Source organism: Ascaphus truei, chromosome 3, assembly GCF_040206685.1.
Source record: "Ascaphus truei isolate aAscTru1 chromosome 3, aAscTru1.hap1, whole genome shotgun sequence".
Lineage (NCBI taxonomy): Eukaryota > Metazoa > Chordata > Amphibia > Anura > Ascaphidae > Ascaphus > Ascaphus truei.
The window spans coordinates 67,393,572-67,415,314 of NC_134485.1; the positions used below are offsets into that span (position 1 = coordinate 67,393,572).

At 45.2% G+C, this 21,743-nt stretch overlaps 1 protein-coding gene across 6 annotated transcripts in view; it reads right to left on the reverse strand.

The window, feature by feature from the left end:
* LOC142491541 (interleukin-5 receptor subunit alpha-like) overlaps window positions 1-21,743 on the reverse strand; it is a 64,746-nt gene that overhangs the window by 7,854 nt on the left and 35,149 nt on the right. For all 6 annotated transcript variants that reach the window (XM_075594260.1, XM_075594257.1, XM_075594256.1 and 3 more), the window contains 5 exons: window positions 18,885-19,066; window positions 18,281-18,423; window positions 14,898-15,045; window positions 10,654-10,747; window positions 2,222-2,312 (listed from right to left, as the gene is read on the reverse strand). In XM_075594260.1, the coding sequence (XP_075450375.1) occupies window positions 2,222-2,312; window positions 10,654-10,747; window positions 14,898-15,045; window positions 18,281-18,423; window positions 18,885-19,066 (658 nt within the window). The remainder of the gene's footprint in view (window positions 1-2,221; window positions 2,313-10,653; window positions 10,748-14,897; window positions 15,046-18,280; window positions 18,424-18,884; window positions 19,067-21,743) is intronic.

Here is a 21,743-nt window from a genome sequence, read left to right on the forward strand (position 1 = left end):
TATTAGAGAGATGTAATTTTTGGGCTTCTTTGCTGTACTGTAGGTAATGGTGAGGCTTGCTTTAGTATATTGTAATTTTTGGTGTCCTTTTTTGTATGATGCTAACTTGTTCTTTGTAACGGTTGCTATAGTTAATTGTGTAATTGGTATGGATGCTATTTTAATTGTTTAGGGATGTAATTCATGTATGTTAATTCATTGATGGTGACTTTATTGGATTACATGGTATACTTCTTGTGATGTAATGCTATTTTAGTTGGATTACTGTATTGTTAACATTGATTTGCAGCGTGTACATGTAGCTTACATTTTATGCTACATGTATACAATGTAAATGCTATGTTTTAAGTGGCATTTGAGGTTTTAGATTGAATGATTACATGAGATTTGTTAAGGAAATTGCTTTTTAATTCATTGAGGATGTTATGGATAAGTGGTGTTGCCATTGCAGGATTGTTCACCCCTTAATTACCTTTGAAGTTAGTACCCGATAAGGTGATTAAGGGGTACATTGATATGTGAATGTCATTGAAATGTATTGGCTATTTATTATTTTGCCAACGGAACAGAATGATGATGCTGGCGACGGGGCCTTCTTATTGAAGAGGCTAGTAGAATTTTCTTTATTTTAATATGGTATTTATTGTGTTTAATAATGGCCAAATAATGTATTATCCCTATGTGGATAATAGTTATTTGGCACATTATTGAACTCTATGTGCTGGGGGGAGGGGGTATTGGCCCCAAGGGTATGTGGTAGGACTCCCTTGTGGGTAGTGGGTGAGGGTGGTTAGGCCTCAGGGAGTGGGGGGGGGGAGTGGAGGAGGGTATGTGGGTGGTGGTGGGTTAACCCCTTAATGACTGAAGCGGTTAATAACCGCTATAGTGATTTAGGGGTTAGGGGACATTACATTGGATGTTTTAATTCTTGTGTCTGTTTTGCAGAAGCGGATGGGGCATGGGCAGGATGAAGGTGAGGATGGCCTTCATCGTGGCAGCCGGACATGGGTGAGTGCTATATGTATTTAATGTCTTTATTGTTCTGTATGTATTTTAAATGGACACATGCACTATTATCCATTTGTGGATAATAGTCATTGTGCCCCTTACTGTATTGTATGTTAGGGGGGTATAGGTGTTGTTGGGGTCATATATATATTTATTTAGTTAGTGTGGGGCTGTTGTGTGTGTTTTCTTTTTATTGTGGGTAGTGGGGGTGGGTGAAGGGGGTATTAGCCCCAACAGTGGTTTGTTTAGGGCTTGCGGGTGGGTAGCGGGAGGCCTTAACCCCTTCATGTCCGTAGCGGTATTAACTGCTACGGTCGTGAAGGGGTTAAGTGCACCCGCAACCCCCCCGCAAGCCATAAACAAACAACAAGGCCCAAATACCCCCTTCACCCACCCCCGCTACCCACAATAAATAAACCTGGCACGGCTCTTTAACCCTTTCATTACCTTAGCGGGTAACCGCTAAGGTAATGAAGTGGGCTTTAAATGCCTTTTTCCTGCCTCGGATGCATGCCGGGGGGGTCCAGTGCTGGTATTAATGGTATCAGCTCCGGAGACCCCCAGAATCAATCCCAGCCAGGAAAAAGGCCTGAATTTTTTCTAAGTGCCGATCCGCCACTCATCCGCAGTCTCTCAGCAGCAACTTGCCATCTTTTTCTTGCGTGGCCAGCAAACCGCCATTCTAGAGTGGCGAATAGCTCCGCTTAGCTACTCGCCACTACTAGAATACAGCGTGGCGGAAAATGTTTCATTTTTAGGCGGAAAGTGCCTTCTCGCCTCACCACCGGTGGAAAAAAACCGCCAGCCAAACTGGCGTTTTTTTTTAATCTCGCCACTTTCTCGCCCCTTACTGAAGAGGGATAGGCATTTTTGGCGGGAAAGTGGCGAGAAGTGCCTTTCCGCCGCTTACTGCATGAACCCCTCAGGCAACGTGCTTTGCTGACAGAATAGGTGGTGTTCCATTTACTGTTATGTAAAAAGGGAATATTGTCCAGGCTTATGAAGAAATATAAGGAGATCCGTTTTAGACATATTAAGCTCTAAGTAGTACCTTTTTTGTAACATAAAGGAGTACTCCTGGCAACACATTATGTTTTTATTCATTTAAAATTTTTGCCTGAAGACTGCTCCTGACAAATAGTATATGGACATTTGTATTTGAACTAATGAAATGGCTTTCCTAGATGTACATATTCAATGAGCAATACATTACCACTTTGTTCTCTTGAAATTGGTGTGCAATATTGCTAAAATCTTTCTGTGGTTGTGGAATTGGATGAAACAAAATGTTTAGTACGCTGTACCTGCAGAAAGAAACAACAAGTATTTACTGTAGCACTGGCAATGTATGATGCACTACTGTAGGTAGTTATCTTTATGGTTAGTCAAAAATGCACAACATTTTAGTAAGTCTGAATCTGAATACTTAACGCTCTCTTTGTTTTAAAGGATGGTTACGGTGCGGTTATGGTCCGGTTATGGTCCTTGGTAATGTTTTTGTGATATTTTTTCATAGTATTTATTGGTACAGTACATTTCTATTAAGCAAAGTACATTGAGTTGGGAATAAATGGAGTATTGAATTATGTGACATGCTATATGATTTTAATGGTTGTTACATAATTTAAGCTATGTTTAATATGTAACTGTAAAAAGCACAATAACAAATATGGAATGTTCACTTCATATTGCTTTATTAGTGGAGTATTAGATTATTACATAATTTAAGAAAGAATGTAGAAATATTTTCAAAACTTCAACATTTAAGACTGAATTATAAGGCAGCTTTTACAAAACAACAATCTTTTAATAGTCCTGCATAAAACCCCAAAAAAATTTCATCAACGTTTGTCCAAAATACAAACCTCGTGGAGTGTTTTATAATGAAGTAACAGATAAAGGGAAAATAAATAAATGGGTCCATATAAATGTAACCATGTAACTAACTGTAAAGACAAGAATAAACATGAAATGAGATAAAGTCTGGTCCTACTGCATACAAAGGGGTAGATCCTAAGAGCTCCGTTATGTTCTTCTAAAAATATAACATACTGACACCCGTAACGCGTATCCCCAAAGAGGCTTAACATTACCATGTCCTCGTGTTCACCTGAAAAAATAGCGGATCGATAACTTTTAATGTATATCTTGCTTGCTCATATGCAAATCATATGGTAATTAGCAGTTTACCTAAAAAAGGAGATCTGTTCATGTTAGCGCACCCGAGAATAACGCTATGATATTTCAGACCTTCCAAATACTGCCCTTACTCACAGCCAGGCCCTGATTATCATTGTGTTATTTCTACCAATAGCCTACAAGGAAAAAGGGCAGGTCTTCTTTACCCACATGATTTTATTGAGTGCAGGACTTAATCCTGGCTGAAACACATCAACATATGCATCTGACATTGTGTTATTTTAATCTAATAAACTATACTATGTTTTTGAATGATTAACGAGAATCTATAATATGTTTCTGTGGCCTACTATTGTGCAGTATGTAATATTGAGTATATTAAGTATGGGAGTACAATACTGATTGTACATATGAGAACAAGAATTACCAAGAGATAGAAGTTTGGAAAATAAATTTTCATCACAAACAGTTAATTCACGGTATGCGACAACCCCCCCCAACAAATTAACAATATATATAAAATGAAAAAACAAAAATATAAACAGAAAATAAAGTTCAGCGCCTTTTCTTGCCAGGCTCACTCAGCCCCCTGGTACGAACTCTGCAACACCTCATTGTCCAGACGCGAGGTGTTGATGGCGGGGCCAACTCAGGGGATGGTGGAGGAGGTGCAGTTTCCACCATTACTGACAGCCCTGATGTGGGCAGGGAGTTAGTGGAGGGACCAGGTGTTGTCATCATGGAAGGTGATCATATGGTCTCCAGGCCCTGTTATACAATCCATTTTAGCCCATTTATGGATAAGGCTTTCTGGGCCATACTACACTGAATTTATAATAGCACAAGCTTTCCCAGGGCACAGGACTAGAGTTTCAACTGGCCTCCCCCCCCACCCCCAGTGTCGGTGGCCTTGTGAGATCCACACTATTCCACAATCTGATCTCTCCCCTCCCTCTCTCACTCCCCTCTCTCCCACACCCCCACCTCCCTCTCCCTCACGCCCCCACCTCTCTCCCCCACCTCTCTCCTTCCATGCCCCCACCTCAGTCTCTCCACCGTTAGCCCTTAAACCCCCACCTCTGCCTCCTGCCCCTAGCTCTCTCTCCTGCCCTCACCGCTCCTTCACCCACCATTCTTCCCACCACCTCTCTCACCCGCCTCTCTCTCCCTCATGCTCCCACCTCTCTCCTTCAAACCCCCAACTTCCTCTCCCTCACGCCTCCAGTATTCTTTCCCTCACGCCCCAACCTGCTCTCCCTCATGCCCCCCACCTCTCCCTTTTCCTCATGTTCCAACCTCCTTCTCCACATACACACAACTCCCCCATACACAATATCCCCCCTTCCCATACACATAATCCCCCCTACACATAACAACCCCCTCTATACACATAACAACCCCCCGACACACACAACCCCCTCCCACACACAGCAACTCCCCCCTACAGACATAGCAACTCCCCCCCAAACACAGCAACTCTCCTCCACAAACATAACAACCGCCCCCACCTGCCACTTCCTACCGCCCCCATATGTCTCTCCCACCCCCACCTCTATCTCCTGCCCTACCTCTCTCTCTCTCATGCCCACACCTCTCCCAGCCCCACCCAGTGTGGATTTCCCATTAGGTCCGGTCCTAGGAGAGCAAAATTTTCGTGCTGCAGAAATGTCCGCCCCATATACATTTTCCTTGCTCTCGAGACAATCGGGCCTAATGGGAAGGCACTTAGATGTGGCGTCCGCCTTCTTGCTGCTGCCCTCCACCTTTCGAATCACAGTATCAAATGACGATGTGAACGTTACCAACACAATAAAGAAATCTGCTGCACGCTAGAAAATTAAAAAAAATAATACAGTTACCGGTGCTCCTGCAATTAGGGATAGCCTGTAGGTGATCCAAGGTACATGAAGTAGAAAAGCATCACTTTGATGAAGACCATTGCAGGTCGAAACGTCACTTTAAAAATTTGCTAATAAATAGGTCTAAAAATCCGCAGTGCCCTGTGATGCTTTTCTACTTAATGTAACCAACATGACATCACACCGCATCTCTTTGCCATGGCAACGTGGCAACGTGGCATCGTGGTGTCATTTGACGCTGAGATTCAGAAAGAGGGCGGTAGCCAGTAGGTGGCCACCATAGCTAAGTGCCTAGGGGTGGTGGATTTTCAAATCCGCCGCTGCCCCCATCTCTCCCTCTCCCTCCCGCATCTAACTCTTGCCCCACCTCCCTCTGTCCCTCCCGCATCTCCCTCTTGCCCCCACCTCCCTCCCGCATCTCCCTCTCCCTCTTTCCCCCACCTCACTCCCTCTCCCTCCCACCACCCTCCCTCCTGCCCCACCCCTCTCTCTCTCGCCCCACCCTCTCCCTCCAGCCCCTCCCCCTCCCACCCCACCCTCCCTCCCTCTCACCTCCCTCCCTCCTGCCCCACCCCTCTCCCTCTCGCCCACCCTCTCCCTCTCGCCCCACCCTCTCCCTCCAGCCCCTCCCCCTCCCACCCTACCCTCCCTCCCTCTCCCTCCCACCTCCCTCCCGCCCCACCCCTCTCCCTCTCACCCCACCCTCCCTCCCTCTCACCTCCCTCCCTCCTGCCCCACCCCTCTCCCTCTCACCCCACCCTCTCCCTCCAGCCCCTCCCCCTCCCACCCTACCCTCCCTCCCTCTCCCTCCCACCTCCCTCCCGCCCCACCCCTCTCCCTCTCACCCCACCCCTCTTGCCCCACCCCTCTCCCTCCCACCTCTTTTGCCCCACCCCTCTGCCTCCCACCCCTCTTGCCCCACTACTCTCCTGTCCCACCCCTCTTGCCCCACCCTTCTCCCTACTGCTCCTCTCCCTCCCGCCCCACCCTTCTCCCTCCCACCCCTCTCCCTCCTGCCCCTCTCACCACACCCCTCTCCCTCCACCCCTCTCCTTCTCGCCCCTCCCACCCCTCTCCCTCCTGCCCCTCTCCCTCCCGCCCTACCCTTCTCCCTCCCGCCCCACCCCTCTCCCACCCGCCCCTCTCCCTCCCGCCCGCCCCTCCCCCTCTCCATCCCACCCCACCCTCTCCATCCTGCCCCACCCCTCTCTCTCCTGCCCCTCTCCCTCCTGCCCTTCTACCTCTTGCCCCACCCCTCTTCCTCCTCTCCTGCCCCACCCCTCTTGCCCACCCCTCTCCATCCCACCCCTCTCCCTCCCATCTCACCCTTCTCCCTCCCGCCCCTCTCCCTCCCGCCCCTCTCCCTCTCACCCCTCTCCCTCCACCCCTCTCTCTCTTGCCCCTCCCACCCCACTCTTCTCCCTCCCCCTCCCACCACTCTCCCTCCCACCCTTTCCCTTTCCTCTCCCTCCCTCTTCCTCCTCTCCCTTTCCCCCTCTCTCTCGACACCACCTCCATTTCCCTCATGCCCCCATCTTCCTCTCCCTCACATCTTCATCTCCTTCTCCCACCATACACACAACCCCCCATACACATAATCCCCCCCCATACACATAACAACCTCCCACCACACATACCCCCCCTCCACACATGACCCCCACAGGGTCCCAAAACACACACAAACACCTTGGGGGCGGGGCCTCCATTCCACTGCACTGCTCTTGTTGAGTCCGACTTCCTCCCGTTTGTGGGGCTTATACCAGAGACTGGGACCAGCAGCAGGATATGCCCCCTGCAATGGGGGAGAGCAGGGGTCTGGCAGCACAACTTCCAGCACCAGCCGCTCGGGCCGAATTGCGGCATCTCCAGCAGTTCGATCTGATGGCCCATCAGAGTCTGTTCTGACACAAGTGCAGATCTTGTGCGTCTGGCTAAAGCTGGAGCTGTGACTGGTGTAGATGGGGGTATAGCTATGGGTACAGCTGGGACAACTGTGGGTGCAGCTATGGATGTAGCTGGGACAACAGGAGATACAGCTATGGGTGCAGCTGGGACAGCTGGATAAGTGCTAGGGGCCTCCTCCTCCATGACCTCCATCATGAAGAGGGTAATCATGTCCTCTTATACAAAGTGTGAGAGTCTGCTGCTCATCGTTTAATGATGACTCAGCATCTTGTTGGTAGTATGAAAAGAATGATGCACCACGTCAAAGCACCATACCAGTTCGGTCTGTGTGGATAAGGCTGCAGGTGCGAGTGAGACAGTGATGTGGAGATAAGTGCAATTGTCCCAAAACATGCAGTTATAACTCCTACGCATTTCATAGAATTAATTCTACTTCATCAGTGATCGTTGAATTCATTCTACGAAACTCGTAGGAGTTACATGAGATTGATATCTTGTGTAGTATACAGTAAATAATGTTCCGCTTGCGCAGAGTACCCTCGGAGATTGTCTCTGATTGGGTGTAGTAAAGCCTTCCCCTGTCTAAAAGGCTTAAAAAAATAAAGTCTGTCATTAGCTGATGATTCCAGCAGGGAGATGGTTAATTTCAGCAGGAGTTAATTGACCAGTCTCCACCTGGCTCATTAAGCATGCTTAAAAACCTGCTGCACAGACTGAAGGAAATCTCTAGCATAGAGTAAATCCATGCTGCTAGAGAGATCCCAGGGTAATAGAGACTCTCTGTTCTAGGTTGCATTGGTTCCTGGAAACCGCCAGAGTGATCATCCCACGGACACCACCACAGACCCTGGACTGCCATGGAGAGCACCCTGCCTACCGGTACCTATCTTTGGACTTTTGTCAAAGGTTGGTAATAGGCCTAGCCTTCCAGCCCTCAGATAGGGATTGCTGAAGTGTTAGTCAGTCCTCTCCATGGGGTTAGGCCTGGTGGTTATTTTCTGCTCTAACTTTGTTTGCTGATATGAAGCTGTTTTCTGGTTAAAGCTGCTGGCTAGTAAAGCCTATGTTTATTTTCACCTAAAATCTCTCTGGTGTTTTAACCTCTGTGCACATCTCCTACACCGGGGATCACAGTTTTTGTTTTCACAGTTTTGGAGAGCGTTCTGTACCAAAATGGGAATTTCTCTCCATTTTTCCTCAGTGTATCAACCACAATATAATAGCCTAATAGAAACGACCAACCAGTCATTGGAACAGTTCCTTCATTGCTTCGTATCCAAACAGCAGGATAATTGGGCGGAACTGCTCCCTTTTGCTGAGTTTGCACGAAATTCCTTAAAATACAACTCTTCTCTGGGGTTCCCGTGGTGGACCTCAAGCTCCAGAAACTCAATGATCTCTTGAAATGGGTCTACACCTGTCTCGCTAAAGGTTTTTTGAAGGTACACTCAGACAAATGTAGTTGATTGGGTTTGGTTCTCCACCAGAAATATTGACCTCAAGCTATCCTTGGCCAAGCTTGTCCTACATCCATACATCAGTCCTTTCAAAAGGAAGCAAATCAACCCTGTTGCCTTCAAATTGGAACTGCCTGCTAGCCTAAGGATACGATCTGTATTTTTTGTTTTCTCCTCAAACCCTACATTCAGAATTCCTTCTCTTCCCCTCTTACTCCACCTAATTCTGTAAAGGTGGAAGGTCAGGAGGAATTTGCGATTAAATGGATTTTGGACTCCCGGAGCATTGGAAGGGGTATGGCCCCAAGGCAAGTTCTTGGGTGGATTCCAAGGACATCCCCGCCCCTTCACAAGAAGTTTCCCCCAAGCCTGCCTTGGATCATCCAGAAGTCGCTTCTGAGAGGGTTGGGGGTACTATGAGGCTTCGACGCTCTAAGTGCCTACACTGAAGCTGCTACGACCATGTTCTTCCCTTGCAGCCTTCATCACTTATGCCCATACTGAAGCGTCTGTATCTTGGGTACTGGCATCCTGCCTATAAAAAGGCAGGGCTTCCTCAAGGAAGTTGCCAGAGCATGGTTTATATTTGTTACAGTGAGTCTCCTGCTTTCATATTCATTTGTACCTTGCATCTCTGCCACCTTCTTCGACCACTGCCTATGACCCATTGCTGCCAGTCTTGTCTCCAACCTGTGAACCCGACTACTTTTCTCAATTCAGGACTCTTTCTCTTGGTTCAGGTCGGTATTTGATATTCTACCTCAGCCCTGCGAATCACTTCCTGTTCAGAGACGAGCATCGTTACAGCCAGGAATCAAGGACTAACCACTTAATTCCTCCAGTGGATTGCCCCACGCTGGTTCTTACCTTTGTGTCTTCATGTCTGGACTTCAGCAATATCTATACCTAACTCCCTCACTTCTATCCGCAGGTGGAGATCTGCTTACAGCTCCATTAATTGCGTTGACCTGCTTTGGGGCACAAACCTATCTATGCTGATCCTATACACTTGGAACTCTGCCTTGTACGATCCGATATTCCCTGTCTCTGGAAATCTTTTAAAACAAGCTAAAGCTTATTATTCGTGTATACAAATTGCCTCTTTCCAATCTTATAATATGACAGCAAAAAAATTGAATGCTATTTTTATCAAAGTTTTGAATATTATGCTATTGTCAGGCTGTCTGACAAATATCTGATATCATTTCATATAAATTAAAATATTACATTCATTTTGAGTCATGTGATGATTTAATTAAAAATAAGTTCTATTCTAGACCAGCAGATCTATGAACATTTTTAAATATATACATTGCAATATATACTCATAGATGTATAAAATACAATTTTTTTAAATTATGTGTTTAAATATTGTTATATATGTAGAGTCCGTTTACAAAATATTGGTTGTCTAACTCCTTTCTTTCCTCCGCTACGTATACCACACCTGTGAAGCATGTTATTAAAGTTAATTGCAGAGTAGCGGTAGACAGGGATACAAAAAGAAGGGAATAGGAGGATGGATTAAACATACCCATGAGGAAGAAGGAACTCCTTCGAAACGCGTAGGGTTGCCGGGGGACTAAGCGCCAGGAGCACAGTGAATCACCGGAAGAGACCGGAAGTGACGAAAGACGCCGGCTGGAATAGCGAGGGTCGCGGTCCACGGAGCAGATTCAAGTGACTGGAGTTGGTCTTTTCATTTTACTTTGCTCATTTGTCTATGTGAGTGTATACCTGATTCTTTATAAAGTTGTACTTTTTATACAAACAAAGCTTCAAAACTCATCTGTAGCTGTGTCAAAGCAGAGGTGTATAAAGAAACCTTTACGTGCCTGGGTTCAGGCACTTACATGTAAGTGCATACCTCACCACTATAATCTTTCTGCAATGTATGAACTTACTTCACTATATATTTTTTTATTTTTGGAGGTGCGCTGAATTATTCTCGATTTAATCATTATGATAACAGATTGAAGTTTCATATTTTAGTATAGTGTAAGGCCCCTATTCAATATGCTACAGAGAGGTTACACTAGCGTTGAGGAAGAGTTTAGCTCTATTCACATGAATAGAGCTGAAATCTTCTCCAGAATGGGGAGATGGCTTCATAGCGTATTGAGTAGGGGCTGACAGGCATATCTTTCATATTGCTTCCTCATATATTAACACTATATGTATCCATATCTATTTTCCTTCATGCAAAAGCAACATTACATTTATTGTATTAGATATAAAAACATTACTATTCTTATATACAAATGTAATTTTTATTGTAGGTTTACCTGTGACACAGGAAAATGAGAACTGCTATGAAGATGACCATGCCTATTGTTGCCAGAATGAAGTAGTGAATTTCTGTAAAACTTGCTGAATTACCTGAAAATTAAAACATACAGTATTACAGAATATGGAAAAAAAGGAAAATATAAATAAATACAACAGGTAAGTTACCAATGCACACACTATTAAGCAATGAGGGGGGTGTTTTGGGGCAAACCAAATTCTAATAATATACAATAAATACACCTGAAACTGCTAATAAGTCCTTTTAGTATGGACTATAATAGCAATGATGAATATATAATATTGCAGATGAGGTGTGGGAAGGGAGGGGGTAACCAGGCTATATAATAAAGGTCAAGCCCATTTGGTTACTCCTGCTCTGTGTATAAGGGTCAAAGAGAGTTAGCTCTTGGACTCAGTAACATTGTATCATTACATTGTATTGTATGTAATAAAACTATTTTTTGTGTTTTTCCTTTTCCGGGTATGCAACCAAGCGGGGATTGCTAGTCAATGAGTTTCAAGGGGGGGTGAGGGGGGAGGGGGCGTTGCGGAGGAAATGTCAGAATGTGCCTAGCGGGTCAGGATCAAAAATGACCGGTTCCCCGACAAATGTACCCCGGGAATAATGCCTGATTCTTGGATACATGTAGGCACATTGTCCCAGCAATACCTCCCCTTGAGAACGTAACCACGACTCACCACTAGGCTGTCCTGCCTCAGCATAACTTGGAAAGTAGAATGAGGCAAAGGGATCACTATGTATTCCTTTAGCTGAGGGAATCCCTGGGTTAAGGGGGGTACCCCAGCTAGTGCCAAGGTGACCCACAAACAGTATATTATTTGTGGGTGCCCAACCATACATAAGGTTGTGGGGACTCTGAGAGTCCAAACTGAGTCAAAGGGAAAGTGTATGGGGAGTTAAGGCAGAAAGAAATAAAGAGACAACATTTTTTTCCTTTTCTGTTCCCTGTACCCTAGAGACACCAAACTTTGGGAGTCTAAGTCTTAGGTAGGGTTTTGGGGTGAAAAGCAAGTCATTTTGATTTACACATACACACTGACACATACAGTGTCTCCAAGACTCCTAGTTTTCAACCCCAAGATCCTCACCTAAAGTCCCACATAGCTAGAGGGGTTCCCCAAAGACTCAAAGTTTATTAAAGTGTATTTTAGAATGTGCCTAGAGGGTTGGGATCCAAAATTACCGGTTCCACGACAAATGTACCCAAGACTCAAAGTTTATTAAAGTGTATTTTAATACAGTATGTGTTAACATTTTGAACCAATGTCCAAACAGGCAGCCCGTGTAAACCCATAGGCGCCGGTATGTCTGCTGGACATCGGACTTTAAAGCAACCAGAGGATGTCTAGAGGTGTGAACAGCGTTTGGTTAGCGGGGAAAGGCAGAGTACTACGTCTGGAGATCAATGGCAGTCCTCCAGAATGCCACTTGTTCTGCCAGACCTCGGGGCGCCTGACCAGTGGGTGGCATTGGGGGAGATGTGGCAGGTTTGCGCATGTCCCTTGGCTTTTTCAAATTTCCTGCTGACCCGGCTTTTCTACCCGGCTTGGATCCGATTGGCTGCTTGAGAAAGTTCCCACGCGCGGAATGGCTGTCCGGTCTGCTTCTATTTTATGAATGAAGCAGGGAATACTATAAGAAGCCGTCAGCCAATCAGATTGTGTGTTCCCCTTGAGTCAGAGCCGAAAGAGTGCGGACGGGCTTTTCAAAGATGCTGTGTTTGTAATAGCAAAGCAACTGGCTTTGATTTCAAGACTGAAAAGCCTGCCCGCCAGAGACCAGAAGTCCAGCATATTGCGCCCAAATTCTCAGAATTGAACGTAGCAGTTGCGGCTGTGATTTTATGCCGATTTGAGTTCCAGGAGATTTGGGCTGACTCGCGGTCCGGAGGGACCAAGTTCTGAGAAGAGAACATAGCGAAAAAGCACAGGGATGGAGTCTGGCCTGAGGTGATCTTCTTTGTGAAAGAATGGTCCAGCCCAGACGTCGGATGCGTCTACCTCTAAGGTGAATGGCAGTTTGGGATCCGGATGTATGAGAATAGGAGCTGACACAAAGGCTCTTTTCAGGTGGTCGAAAGCTTGAATGGCGGCCGGTGGCCAAGAAGCGGGATTCCTACCTTTCTTGGTCAAGGCTGTGATGGGGGCTACCATAGAAGAAAAATTCTGAATAAACCTGCGGTAATAATTAGAGAAGCCCAAAAAACATTGTACCGCTTTAAGAGTAGTAGGACGAGGCCAGTCCAGGACTGCATTCACTTTAGCTGGATCCATGGCGAAACCGGAGTCAGAAATGATCAATCCCAAAAATGTCATGGATGTTTGATGGAACTGGCATTTCTCAAGTTTGGCGAGGAGATGATTTTTACGGAGGCATAATAGTACCTGTTTGACATGACCGATGTGTTCCTGAACGGATTTGGAGAAAATCAAAATGACGTCCAAGTAGACAATAAGAAGCTGGTTGAGAAGATCCCTGAACATTTAGTTGACAAAGTCTTGAAAGACGGCAGGGCATTGCAGAGGCCAAAGGGCATGACGAGGTACTCATAATGGCAGTCTCGTGTGTTGTAGGCCATTTTCCATTCGTCACCCTGGTGAATTCTCACCAAATTGTAGGCACCACATAAGTCCAACTTGGTGAAGATGGAAGCCCCTTGAAGGCGGTCAAAAAGTTCAGAGATTAAAGGTAATGAGTAACGATTCTTAACAGTGATCTTGTTAAGACCTCTATAATCGATGCAGGGGCGAAGGGATCCATCCTTCTTTTTCACTAAAAAGAATCCTGCTCCGGCTGGAGAAGAAGATTTCCCAATGAATCCCCTCTTAAGATTTTCTTGAATGTAGTCACTCATGCTTTTGTCTCCAGAAGAGAGAGAGGGTACGACCTTCCCCTAGGAAGAACAGAACCGGGTAAATGATCTATGGAGCAATTCGAAGGGGCGATGCGGTGGTAGGACCTCTGACCGTGCCTTATCGAAAACATCATGGAATTCGGTATATACAGTACCTTGGGTAGGGAACTCGTCTCATCTCCAGGAGCAGCCAATCCGCATAACCTTTGGACAGGCACCGAGCAGTTTTATGCACAAGGAGTGCTCCACAGAACAGGTTCTTTATCGATCCAATCAATACGGGGATTGTGATGTTGAAGCCAGGGGAGGCCAGGATCACATCGTTGGAAGGGGTGTGAAGCACGTCCAGATGGATCTCCTCCATATGATCGTCACCTGTCTGTAAGTGGAATGGAATAGTCTGTAAGGATATGAAGGCTGGTTGAAGTGGACAACCATCGATAGCTTCTAAGCCTACCGGAGACTTCTTGTGGACGAGAGGGATGTTGTTCCTCTCAGCGAAGCCTTGTTCAATAAAGTTGCCTCCTGAACCGGAGTCCACAAATGCCAGGGCGGTGGTATGAAAACTCTCACCAGTCAGTGATACCGGAATTAATATCCTGGTTGGCAAGGTCTTCTTAGTGATAGGGGAGGTGGTGAGTGTCCCCAATGTGATTCCCCTGGACCTCATTGGGGGCTGGCTTTTCCCGACTTGTGGGGACAATGGAGTGCCTGGTGTCCGGGATTGCCACAATACAAGCAGAGCCAGCGCTGCATCAACGTTGCTTCTCAGTGGAAGATAATTTGTTACCACCTAGTTGCATTGGTTCAGAAGAATCGAAATGAGAAGATTCTGACATACCGAAGTGGAGAGAAGATGGTCTGATAGTAAGTTGGCGATGACGGGATCGTTCAGACCTCCTCTCTTGTAACCTTTGGTTTAAGCGGATACAGATGGCAGATCATTTGCATCTCATTACCACTAACATCCATTATAATTAACCCTTTGTTCTGTACAGGAAAAAAACATAACTTAACAAAGCTATTATCACTTGTAGATACAGTGCTAATCTTAATGCAATGTTAAGTTATCTTAACGTCACCTTAGGTAGCTTAATTTAGTTCATCTATGACATAGAGCAAACATATTGCACAATATTTATCAAGGAAAATTGTTCCATTGTGGAATTTTTTTGCTTAGATAAATATGCTACATTTGTTTTGCTCCAGTTTTGCAGCCATAAGACTTTGATACATAACCACCACAGTTTTCTGGGCTCATTCAGAGAAGTAAATCTAATGCATTTACCTTAAATAGACCATGACTTCTTGAAATGCACTTGTCTCTACTTATAAACAATTTTAGCTTGCAATGGATAACTTACCAAATACAAGTGGTTCACTCCATGCGCTCCAATTTAAATTGGAATGACAAGATTCAAATCGCATCGCTCTCACTCTTAAGGTGTATTTGCGGTTTAAATTGAATTCAGTGATTGTATAGTTTTCCAACTTCTCTGTTGTGTAATTTTGCTGCAAAACAAAACCATTTAATTGCGTGTATTGCTACATGTGTGCATATTGACCTGAAAGGACGACAAAGCAGTACAACTCCATAAAGGACCTCCATAAAGGCATAGAAGAGAAAAATAAATAACACAGAGAAAAAACAGGTTGTTCTATAAAATGGTCTATCAAATGGACTAGGATCAAAATCTCACTTCCAGAAAATAGGTACAAAATAACAGTACCTAACTGAAAACAATTTTTATGATATGCTGTGGATCTTTGAATTCTATAATGTATTACTTCTAAGTATTAATTAGTAGAGCAGTGGAACAAGTGAAAATTTTGATGCGATTCAATCCACAACACAATAATTACCACAGCAGGCAATATTCAAAATAGACTTAGGACCTCGTGCAGTAAAGTCCGATAGAAATTATCGTCAGGGTTTTGAAATCACCATTTTTTTGCCGTGTTGCTCTCACGGTATGCAGAAAGGCCCGAATACCAGTGAGAGCAACATTTCCAAACATGGTGAGTTGCCGGCAGTGATAGGACCTGCACTCCGAAAAAGGGCTCATCCGGCGACTTCTATCTGCTGCAGAGAGATCCGCCTCTCTCTGCGAAAATCTCGCCGGAAATAAAAATATTTTAACATTTAAATTGTATTACTTGTGTATTGTAGCAGGGGGTTTCCGGAGCAGAACTGCGTTGGTTTCAAGTCTGGGGACCCCTACTTCCCGAGATACAGGCCCCGTTATGGGTACCGGTATCTCCTATGCATTGAAATGTCCCGATCACGTGATGCAAGACATTCCCATCCATAGGAGATACCGGCACCCCATAACGGTGCCTGTATCTCGGGAAGTAGGGGGTCCTGGACCTGAAAAGAAAGCGATTCTGCTCCGGAGACCCCCAGCTCATCTACAATAGTAATAAAATTTAAATTTAAAAATATTTTGTAAATATGCCCCCCCATAAAACCAGGATTTATTTTTTTACACACATGATTAATACCCCAGGCCAGCGGGGGTCCCCAGTGGTCCCGATGGGTGTCCACAGGTCCCCCAGTGCACCCAGGGGGGTGCCCATGTGTGTCTGGGGGCCTCCGTGTGGTCCCCTCTAGGCTCTGTGGGCCTCCAAGTAGTCCCCGCGGGTCCCCCCAAGCCCCAATGGGGTCCATGGGTGGTCCCCGTGGTTGTCTGGCAGTCCCCAGGTCCTCTCCACCGGTGTCTGGGGGCCCACAGGTGGGTCCAATGGGGGTCTGAGGGCCCTCGGGAGGTTCCCACAGGTGTCTGTGGTGCCCTCGGGTGGTCCCTGTGGGTCCCCAGGGCCCCCACAGCTGTGTGGCTCCCGGTTCGTCCCTGCAGGTGTCCCCCGTGGGTGCTCAGGTGGTACCCATGGGCACCCTGGGGTCCTCAGGTGGTTCCTGTGGGTCCCCGCAGGCCTGCGGTACTAATCCTGTATGTAAAAAATTAAAACATGGCCTACTTTTAAATCAATACACCACCCCGCCCAAACACATACAGTACAGTAATGGGCAAAATAAATATTATCCAGATATGGGTAATAGATTATTTGGCATTATTAATCACAACATTAGCCAGCACATAAAGGAAATAAAACCATTCCACTTACTCCATGCAATATTAAGGACGTCCTCGTCAGCTTACTGCAGGGCCATGTCCTCCGTTGCCAGAAAAATACATAGCAGAATACATTTTATTGACCCCTAACCACTTAATCACCTTAGCGGTTAATAACCGCTATAGTAATTAAGGGGTTAACCCACCCTGCCCCACTACCCACCCGGGAGGCCTAACCACCCACCTTGAACCCACTGTACCCACCCTGTACCCACTGAGTGGCATTGTGGTACATCATACCCATATAATATAGGCCTGATAAGCCACTATAGCACATAATGGGCACATAATAACAATACATTAATGCCCAAAAAACACAATAATAAAACATTCCAAAACACCTAAACACCCCAATTCAATAAATTAAAACATAAATACCGCTGACATGGGGGGGGGGGGGGGGGGATAGCCTGCTTAAAATGTTTGTCCTGGGCCCCACAATTTCTGTGGACCTCCATTTTTATGTGTTGAATAAACCTAATTTTTAATTAGTATATCTATGTGTGGTTGCACTAATTAAAGGTACAGTTCCTTCCAAAATTTATTTTGAGCTAAACACATGATAAAAAAAGACTAAATTATATAAATGAAATAAACTACCCTTTTGCAAAATAAATATATATATATATATATATATATATATATATATATATATATATATATATAATATATAAAAATAATATAGTGATTTATAAAGAATTTCGTTTTTACTTATAAGATTACTATACAGTATATCCTCCCAATTGTACGGAAAAAAATAAAACCATTGAAGCAATACGCCAGTGGCAGGGAGCTTCAGACAGTCAGAAATTGATAAAGATACAGTAGACAGGTATTTGTAGAGCGATAAAATGCCCATCATACAGTACACAGGTTTTGGACCTTTTCATTTAGCAATCTTGTGTTTGCTAATAAGACATTTTAATATACAGTATGCCAAGTGGTCATTAACTCTCTGAATGTCTTTGAGTCAGGTGGTGTCATTGGCACTCAAGTGATTAAAAAAAAAAAAAAAAGACCACTTACTATATCCTACCCACACTAAAGTCCTCCATGATCTTGAGAGGCAATAACTCTCAGGAAATAATCAACAATCCCTGTGTCTAAAATGGGCCGGTGTCCAAACATTAAAAAGCAATGGTTTGTGGTAAATTGTATGTATAAGAAACACCAATAAAAATGAAGTTGAAAAAAAAAAAAAAAGCCAGTTATCAATGCTTTACTGATAGCAATAAGGGAGTGCATACTGTAAGTAAAAACTTTTTTTAACTATAAACAACGATACTGCAAAGTTTTCAATTTGTTGACCTTTAGTGAATATGTAGGTCAAAGACCCCTACATTTGTTGTAATTTTCTTTTTATTGTAATGTCAACATTCCTTTTAATGTTAACTGCTGATACTGGTTTACATTTCTGGGCAATCCCAGGATGTTAATGCCCAGTTTTCTGAATGTTTTAAAGTATTGGCCTATAATTTAAATTAACGTGTTTCAGTATGTAGAAACTATATAAATATTACAAATTAAATCAGCTGATTTAACACAAGATCCTAAAGTTAAAGTAATTACCTTTTATATACTGTGCCAAATAACAGGTAGGGAATTTAAATAGTTACCTCATTTCCTTTACTCTTCAAGTTAATTTCGTATTTGTAGCAGTAACTTGGATATGGGTGGCTTGTGTTTGGTTTTTCCCATGTAATTATAAGATCATGCAAACTGGAATATATTTGTATGTTTCTTGGAGAATTCAGAATTTCTAAAAATAATATAATGATACTTGGTAAATATTAAAACGCTAGATCAATGTATAATGTATCAATGTATAAAAGTTAAGCCAAAGAGAAAGAGAAAAAAAGCTACATTATATTACAATATTAGAAGCTGTACTGCATTTGATTAATTGGAAATGTATAATTACAGAAGTGATCCACAATATAAAGCATCAAAGCACCTTTTTGATAATTTCCAGTCATGGTTAAATTAAAATGTGTTATTCTTCTGATGGACTTAAATGTACATATAAAATTTGTGGACATCAAAGTGGGAGAGGGTGGAAGGGGGGGGGGGGGAGCGAAGAAGGGAATAGAAGGTGAAAGATACACTATAGTATAATGCACTATATTAATATTTACTTTTTAAGTTATACTCTAGTAAACAATGTATATTATCATCATACTGTAGCTATTCAATGGGCTCACATGAAGTAATTTATCTTACCGTGTTCGGCAGGAGTAAGCCATTTGTCAGTGAATCGAATATGTGTTACATTGCTTGATCCTGTCACTAGTATGTAAATCCGATCAAGGAAGCTAATTTTCAGACATTTGAAAAAACATTCAATTTGTCTTCCCAGTGAATCCATCCTGTAATCTTGACACGTTTCTGTATTATCTTCTTGGCTTTGTGGGCAAATGCACAAAATAAATCCATTATACAAAAATTTGCATGAAATACAATATGGTAGAAACATTAATTAAGTAACAATCCCAGAAGAACAGGGCATTACTCGCCAATAATGCCCTGGCTGGAAGAGTTGAAGGCCCGAGGTGAAGTCGAGGGACTTTAACCCAGCCAGGGCATTAGTGGCCAGTAATGTCCTGTTCTGAGGGGATTATTACTATTATAGGCTAAATGTAGTTTTTTTTTTTTTTTACATTTTCCATAAAGATAGACACTTTTGTAGTCATATTGATTTTATCAGCATGATTGTCACATTCTTTTGCTTTTACTGCAAGTTTATTAAATGGAAATTGTACATACACACAGCCTTACTCTATACACACACACACACACACACACACACACACACACACACACACACACACACACACACACACACACACACACACACACACACACACACACACACACACACACACACACACACACACACACACACACACTCTGCAGCCCCCCATCTATACACACAAACACACATGCAACCCCCCTCTATATACACAAACACACTCTGCAGTCTCCCCTACACACTCTGCAGCCCCTCTCCAATACACCCACAAAACACATGTAGCCCTGTTTCCCCCTATCCAAAGAGGCTATTGGTGCTGCCTTAACCTGTTGGCTCATAGGGAGCCTAAGGCCTGATCCCCGCTGGCTACTGCAGCGCCCGCTGTGGCGGATGCTGCAGGAACGGGAGCCCTCCCCTCAATGGCGCCGGTCCCGCTGTGAGGGGGGGCCGCAGCGCTGTGGCGAGAGTTGCTCCTGCTCTCAATAGAATTGACAGTGGGACTCGCGATGGAGCGCTATGCCACGCCCCCGGCGGTTCAGCCAATGAGGGCGAACCTGCCGGGTGACGTCATGGCCGCGCCCCGTCACTCCCCCGCCACGCCCCCCGGTCTCTCTTCCTGCAACTCACTGCAGACCGGGGAATCGGCTGCACGCTGCCAGTCTCGCAGGCGCGCGTGCAGCGGAGGTACTGGGGCCTCAGCCTAAGCCTCTGCCACGGAGAGCCTGGGGTGACATAATAATAGTATTGGTGCAGAGCACCTGAGAGGGATCCCAGCGTATTGGGAGGAGCCCCTCACAGGACCAAATAACAATAATAACACGCAGTGTAAAATAACAATAACCTTTACTGGCAACATATGTATCTTAACATACTACTAATGGCTAACCAGATACAGCTACCCACCAAGCCTCGCACGGCCGTAACCCATCACCGTGTACCCCAACACCGTTCCCCAAGAGTCCCACACCCAAACCCAATGTGTGAGACAGCGCTGCTCACTAAATGAGGTGTAATAATGGTTGGTGAACTTGGTGTATAGGTACCTGCCGGGTGCTCCAGCACCCGGGCGTGCCAACTGACAGATAGATAGGATCCGCTGATCCAGCGATGGAATACGCATCCGTGATGAATCTGCCTCCACATGGGTTTTATCCAGCTGGAGTGTCCCACATGAAGATAGTCTCTATACCTTTGCAGTATGATCTGGTCCCAGACCACAGTTCGCCAATGCTGCACAATGTTGCAGCTGTGTCCCTGAACTTAAACAGCTAATGGGGCAGTGTCCCTGTCTAAGGGCCTGTCCCTGTGCAGCCACAAGCTTTGCAGGTTAGTTGGGGCCTACGGGGAATGTCTGGCCTAGTACAGGAGTCACAGACCCCTGCACACATACATCCTCACCTATCTGTTTCCCAGCTCCGACTGACTTGTGATCCTCAGCGCGCAAAATGTATCTATCTCTGCAGCAGGAGGTTCTCGCAGCCCTATTGGCTGTGTGTAGTCATGGGTGATTGCAGCCCCTATGCATTATGGGGTTTGTAGCCCCCGCAGAGCCTATCCCTATCAGCCTCCGCGTGCACCTAGAGTACTGCACATGCGTGAACTGTAATGGCTGCCGCGACTCTTTCTGTGTATTCGTGAATGTCCGTGCGTGCGCGTGCACAACCAACATCGTCTACGGCAGCGGAGGTAAGGGGGTGGGGGGGAAACAGGAGGACCAGGGAGCCGGAGGGGACCTGGTTAGACACACAACACACACAACAGCCCCCATCTACACCCGCAAACACATATTGCAGCACCCTGTAAACACACAACTCCAGACACACACACACCAAAACATACTCTGCACCCCTTATCCACCCCCACTGACACACACTGCAGCCCCCCTCTACACCCACAAAACACACTGTAGACACACACACACACCAACAAAACAGACTGCTGGACCCCTATACATCCACAAAACACACACCAGCAGCCCCCCTCTATACCCACTGCAGCCCCCTGTAAACACACACACTGCAGACACCAACAAAACACTCTGCACCCCTCCTCCACCCTCTAAACCCACAAAACACACACTGAAGATACATCACTGCAGCCCCCCTCCACATCCACAAAAGACACTCTCTACTGGCCCCTCTACACCCACAAAACACACAGCAGACAGGCACAAACCTTTCTTCTCACTCTCCTCTGTGGAGCTCTCTGCAGGCAGGGTGGGGGAGGAGTCAGTGCCTTGCTGCTACCTATCTCACTCTTTGTGGATGAGAACTGAATTATGATTGTCTGAAAGACTTGGTACGGTGCCAAAAATTACAGGTCATTACTGA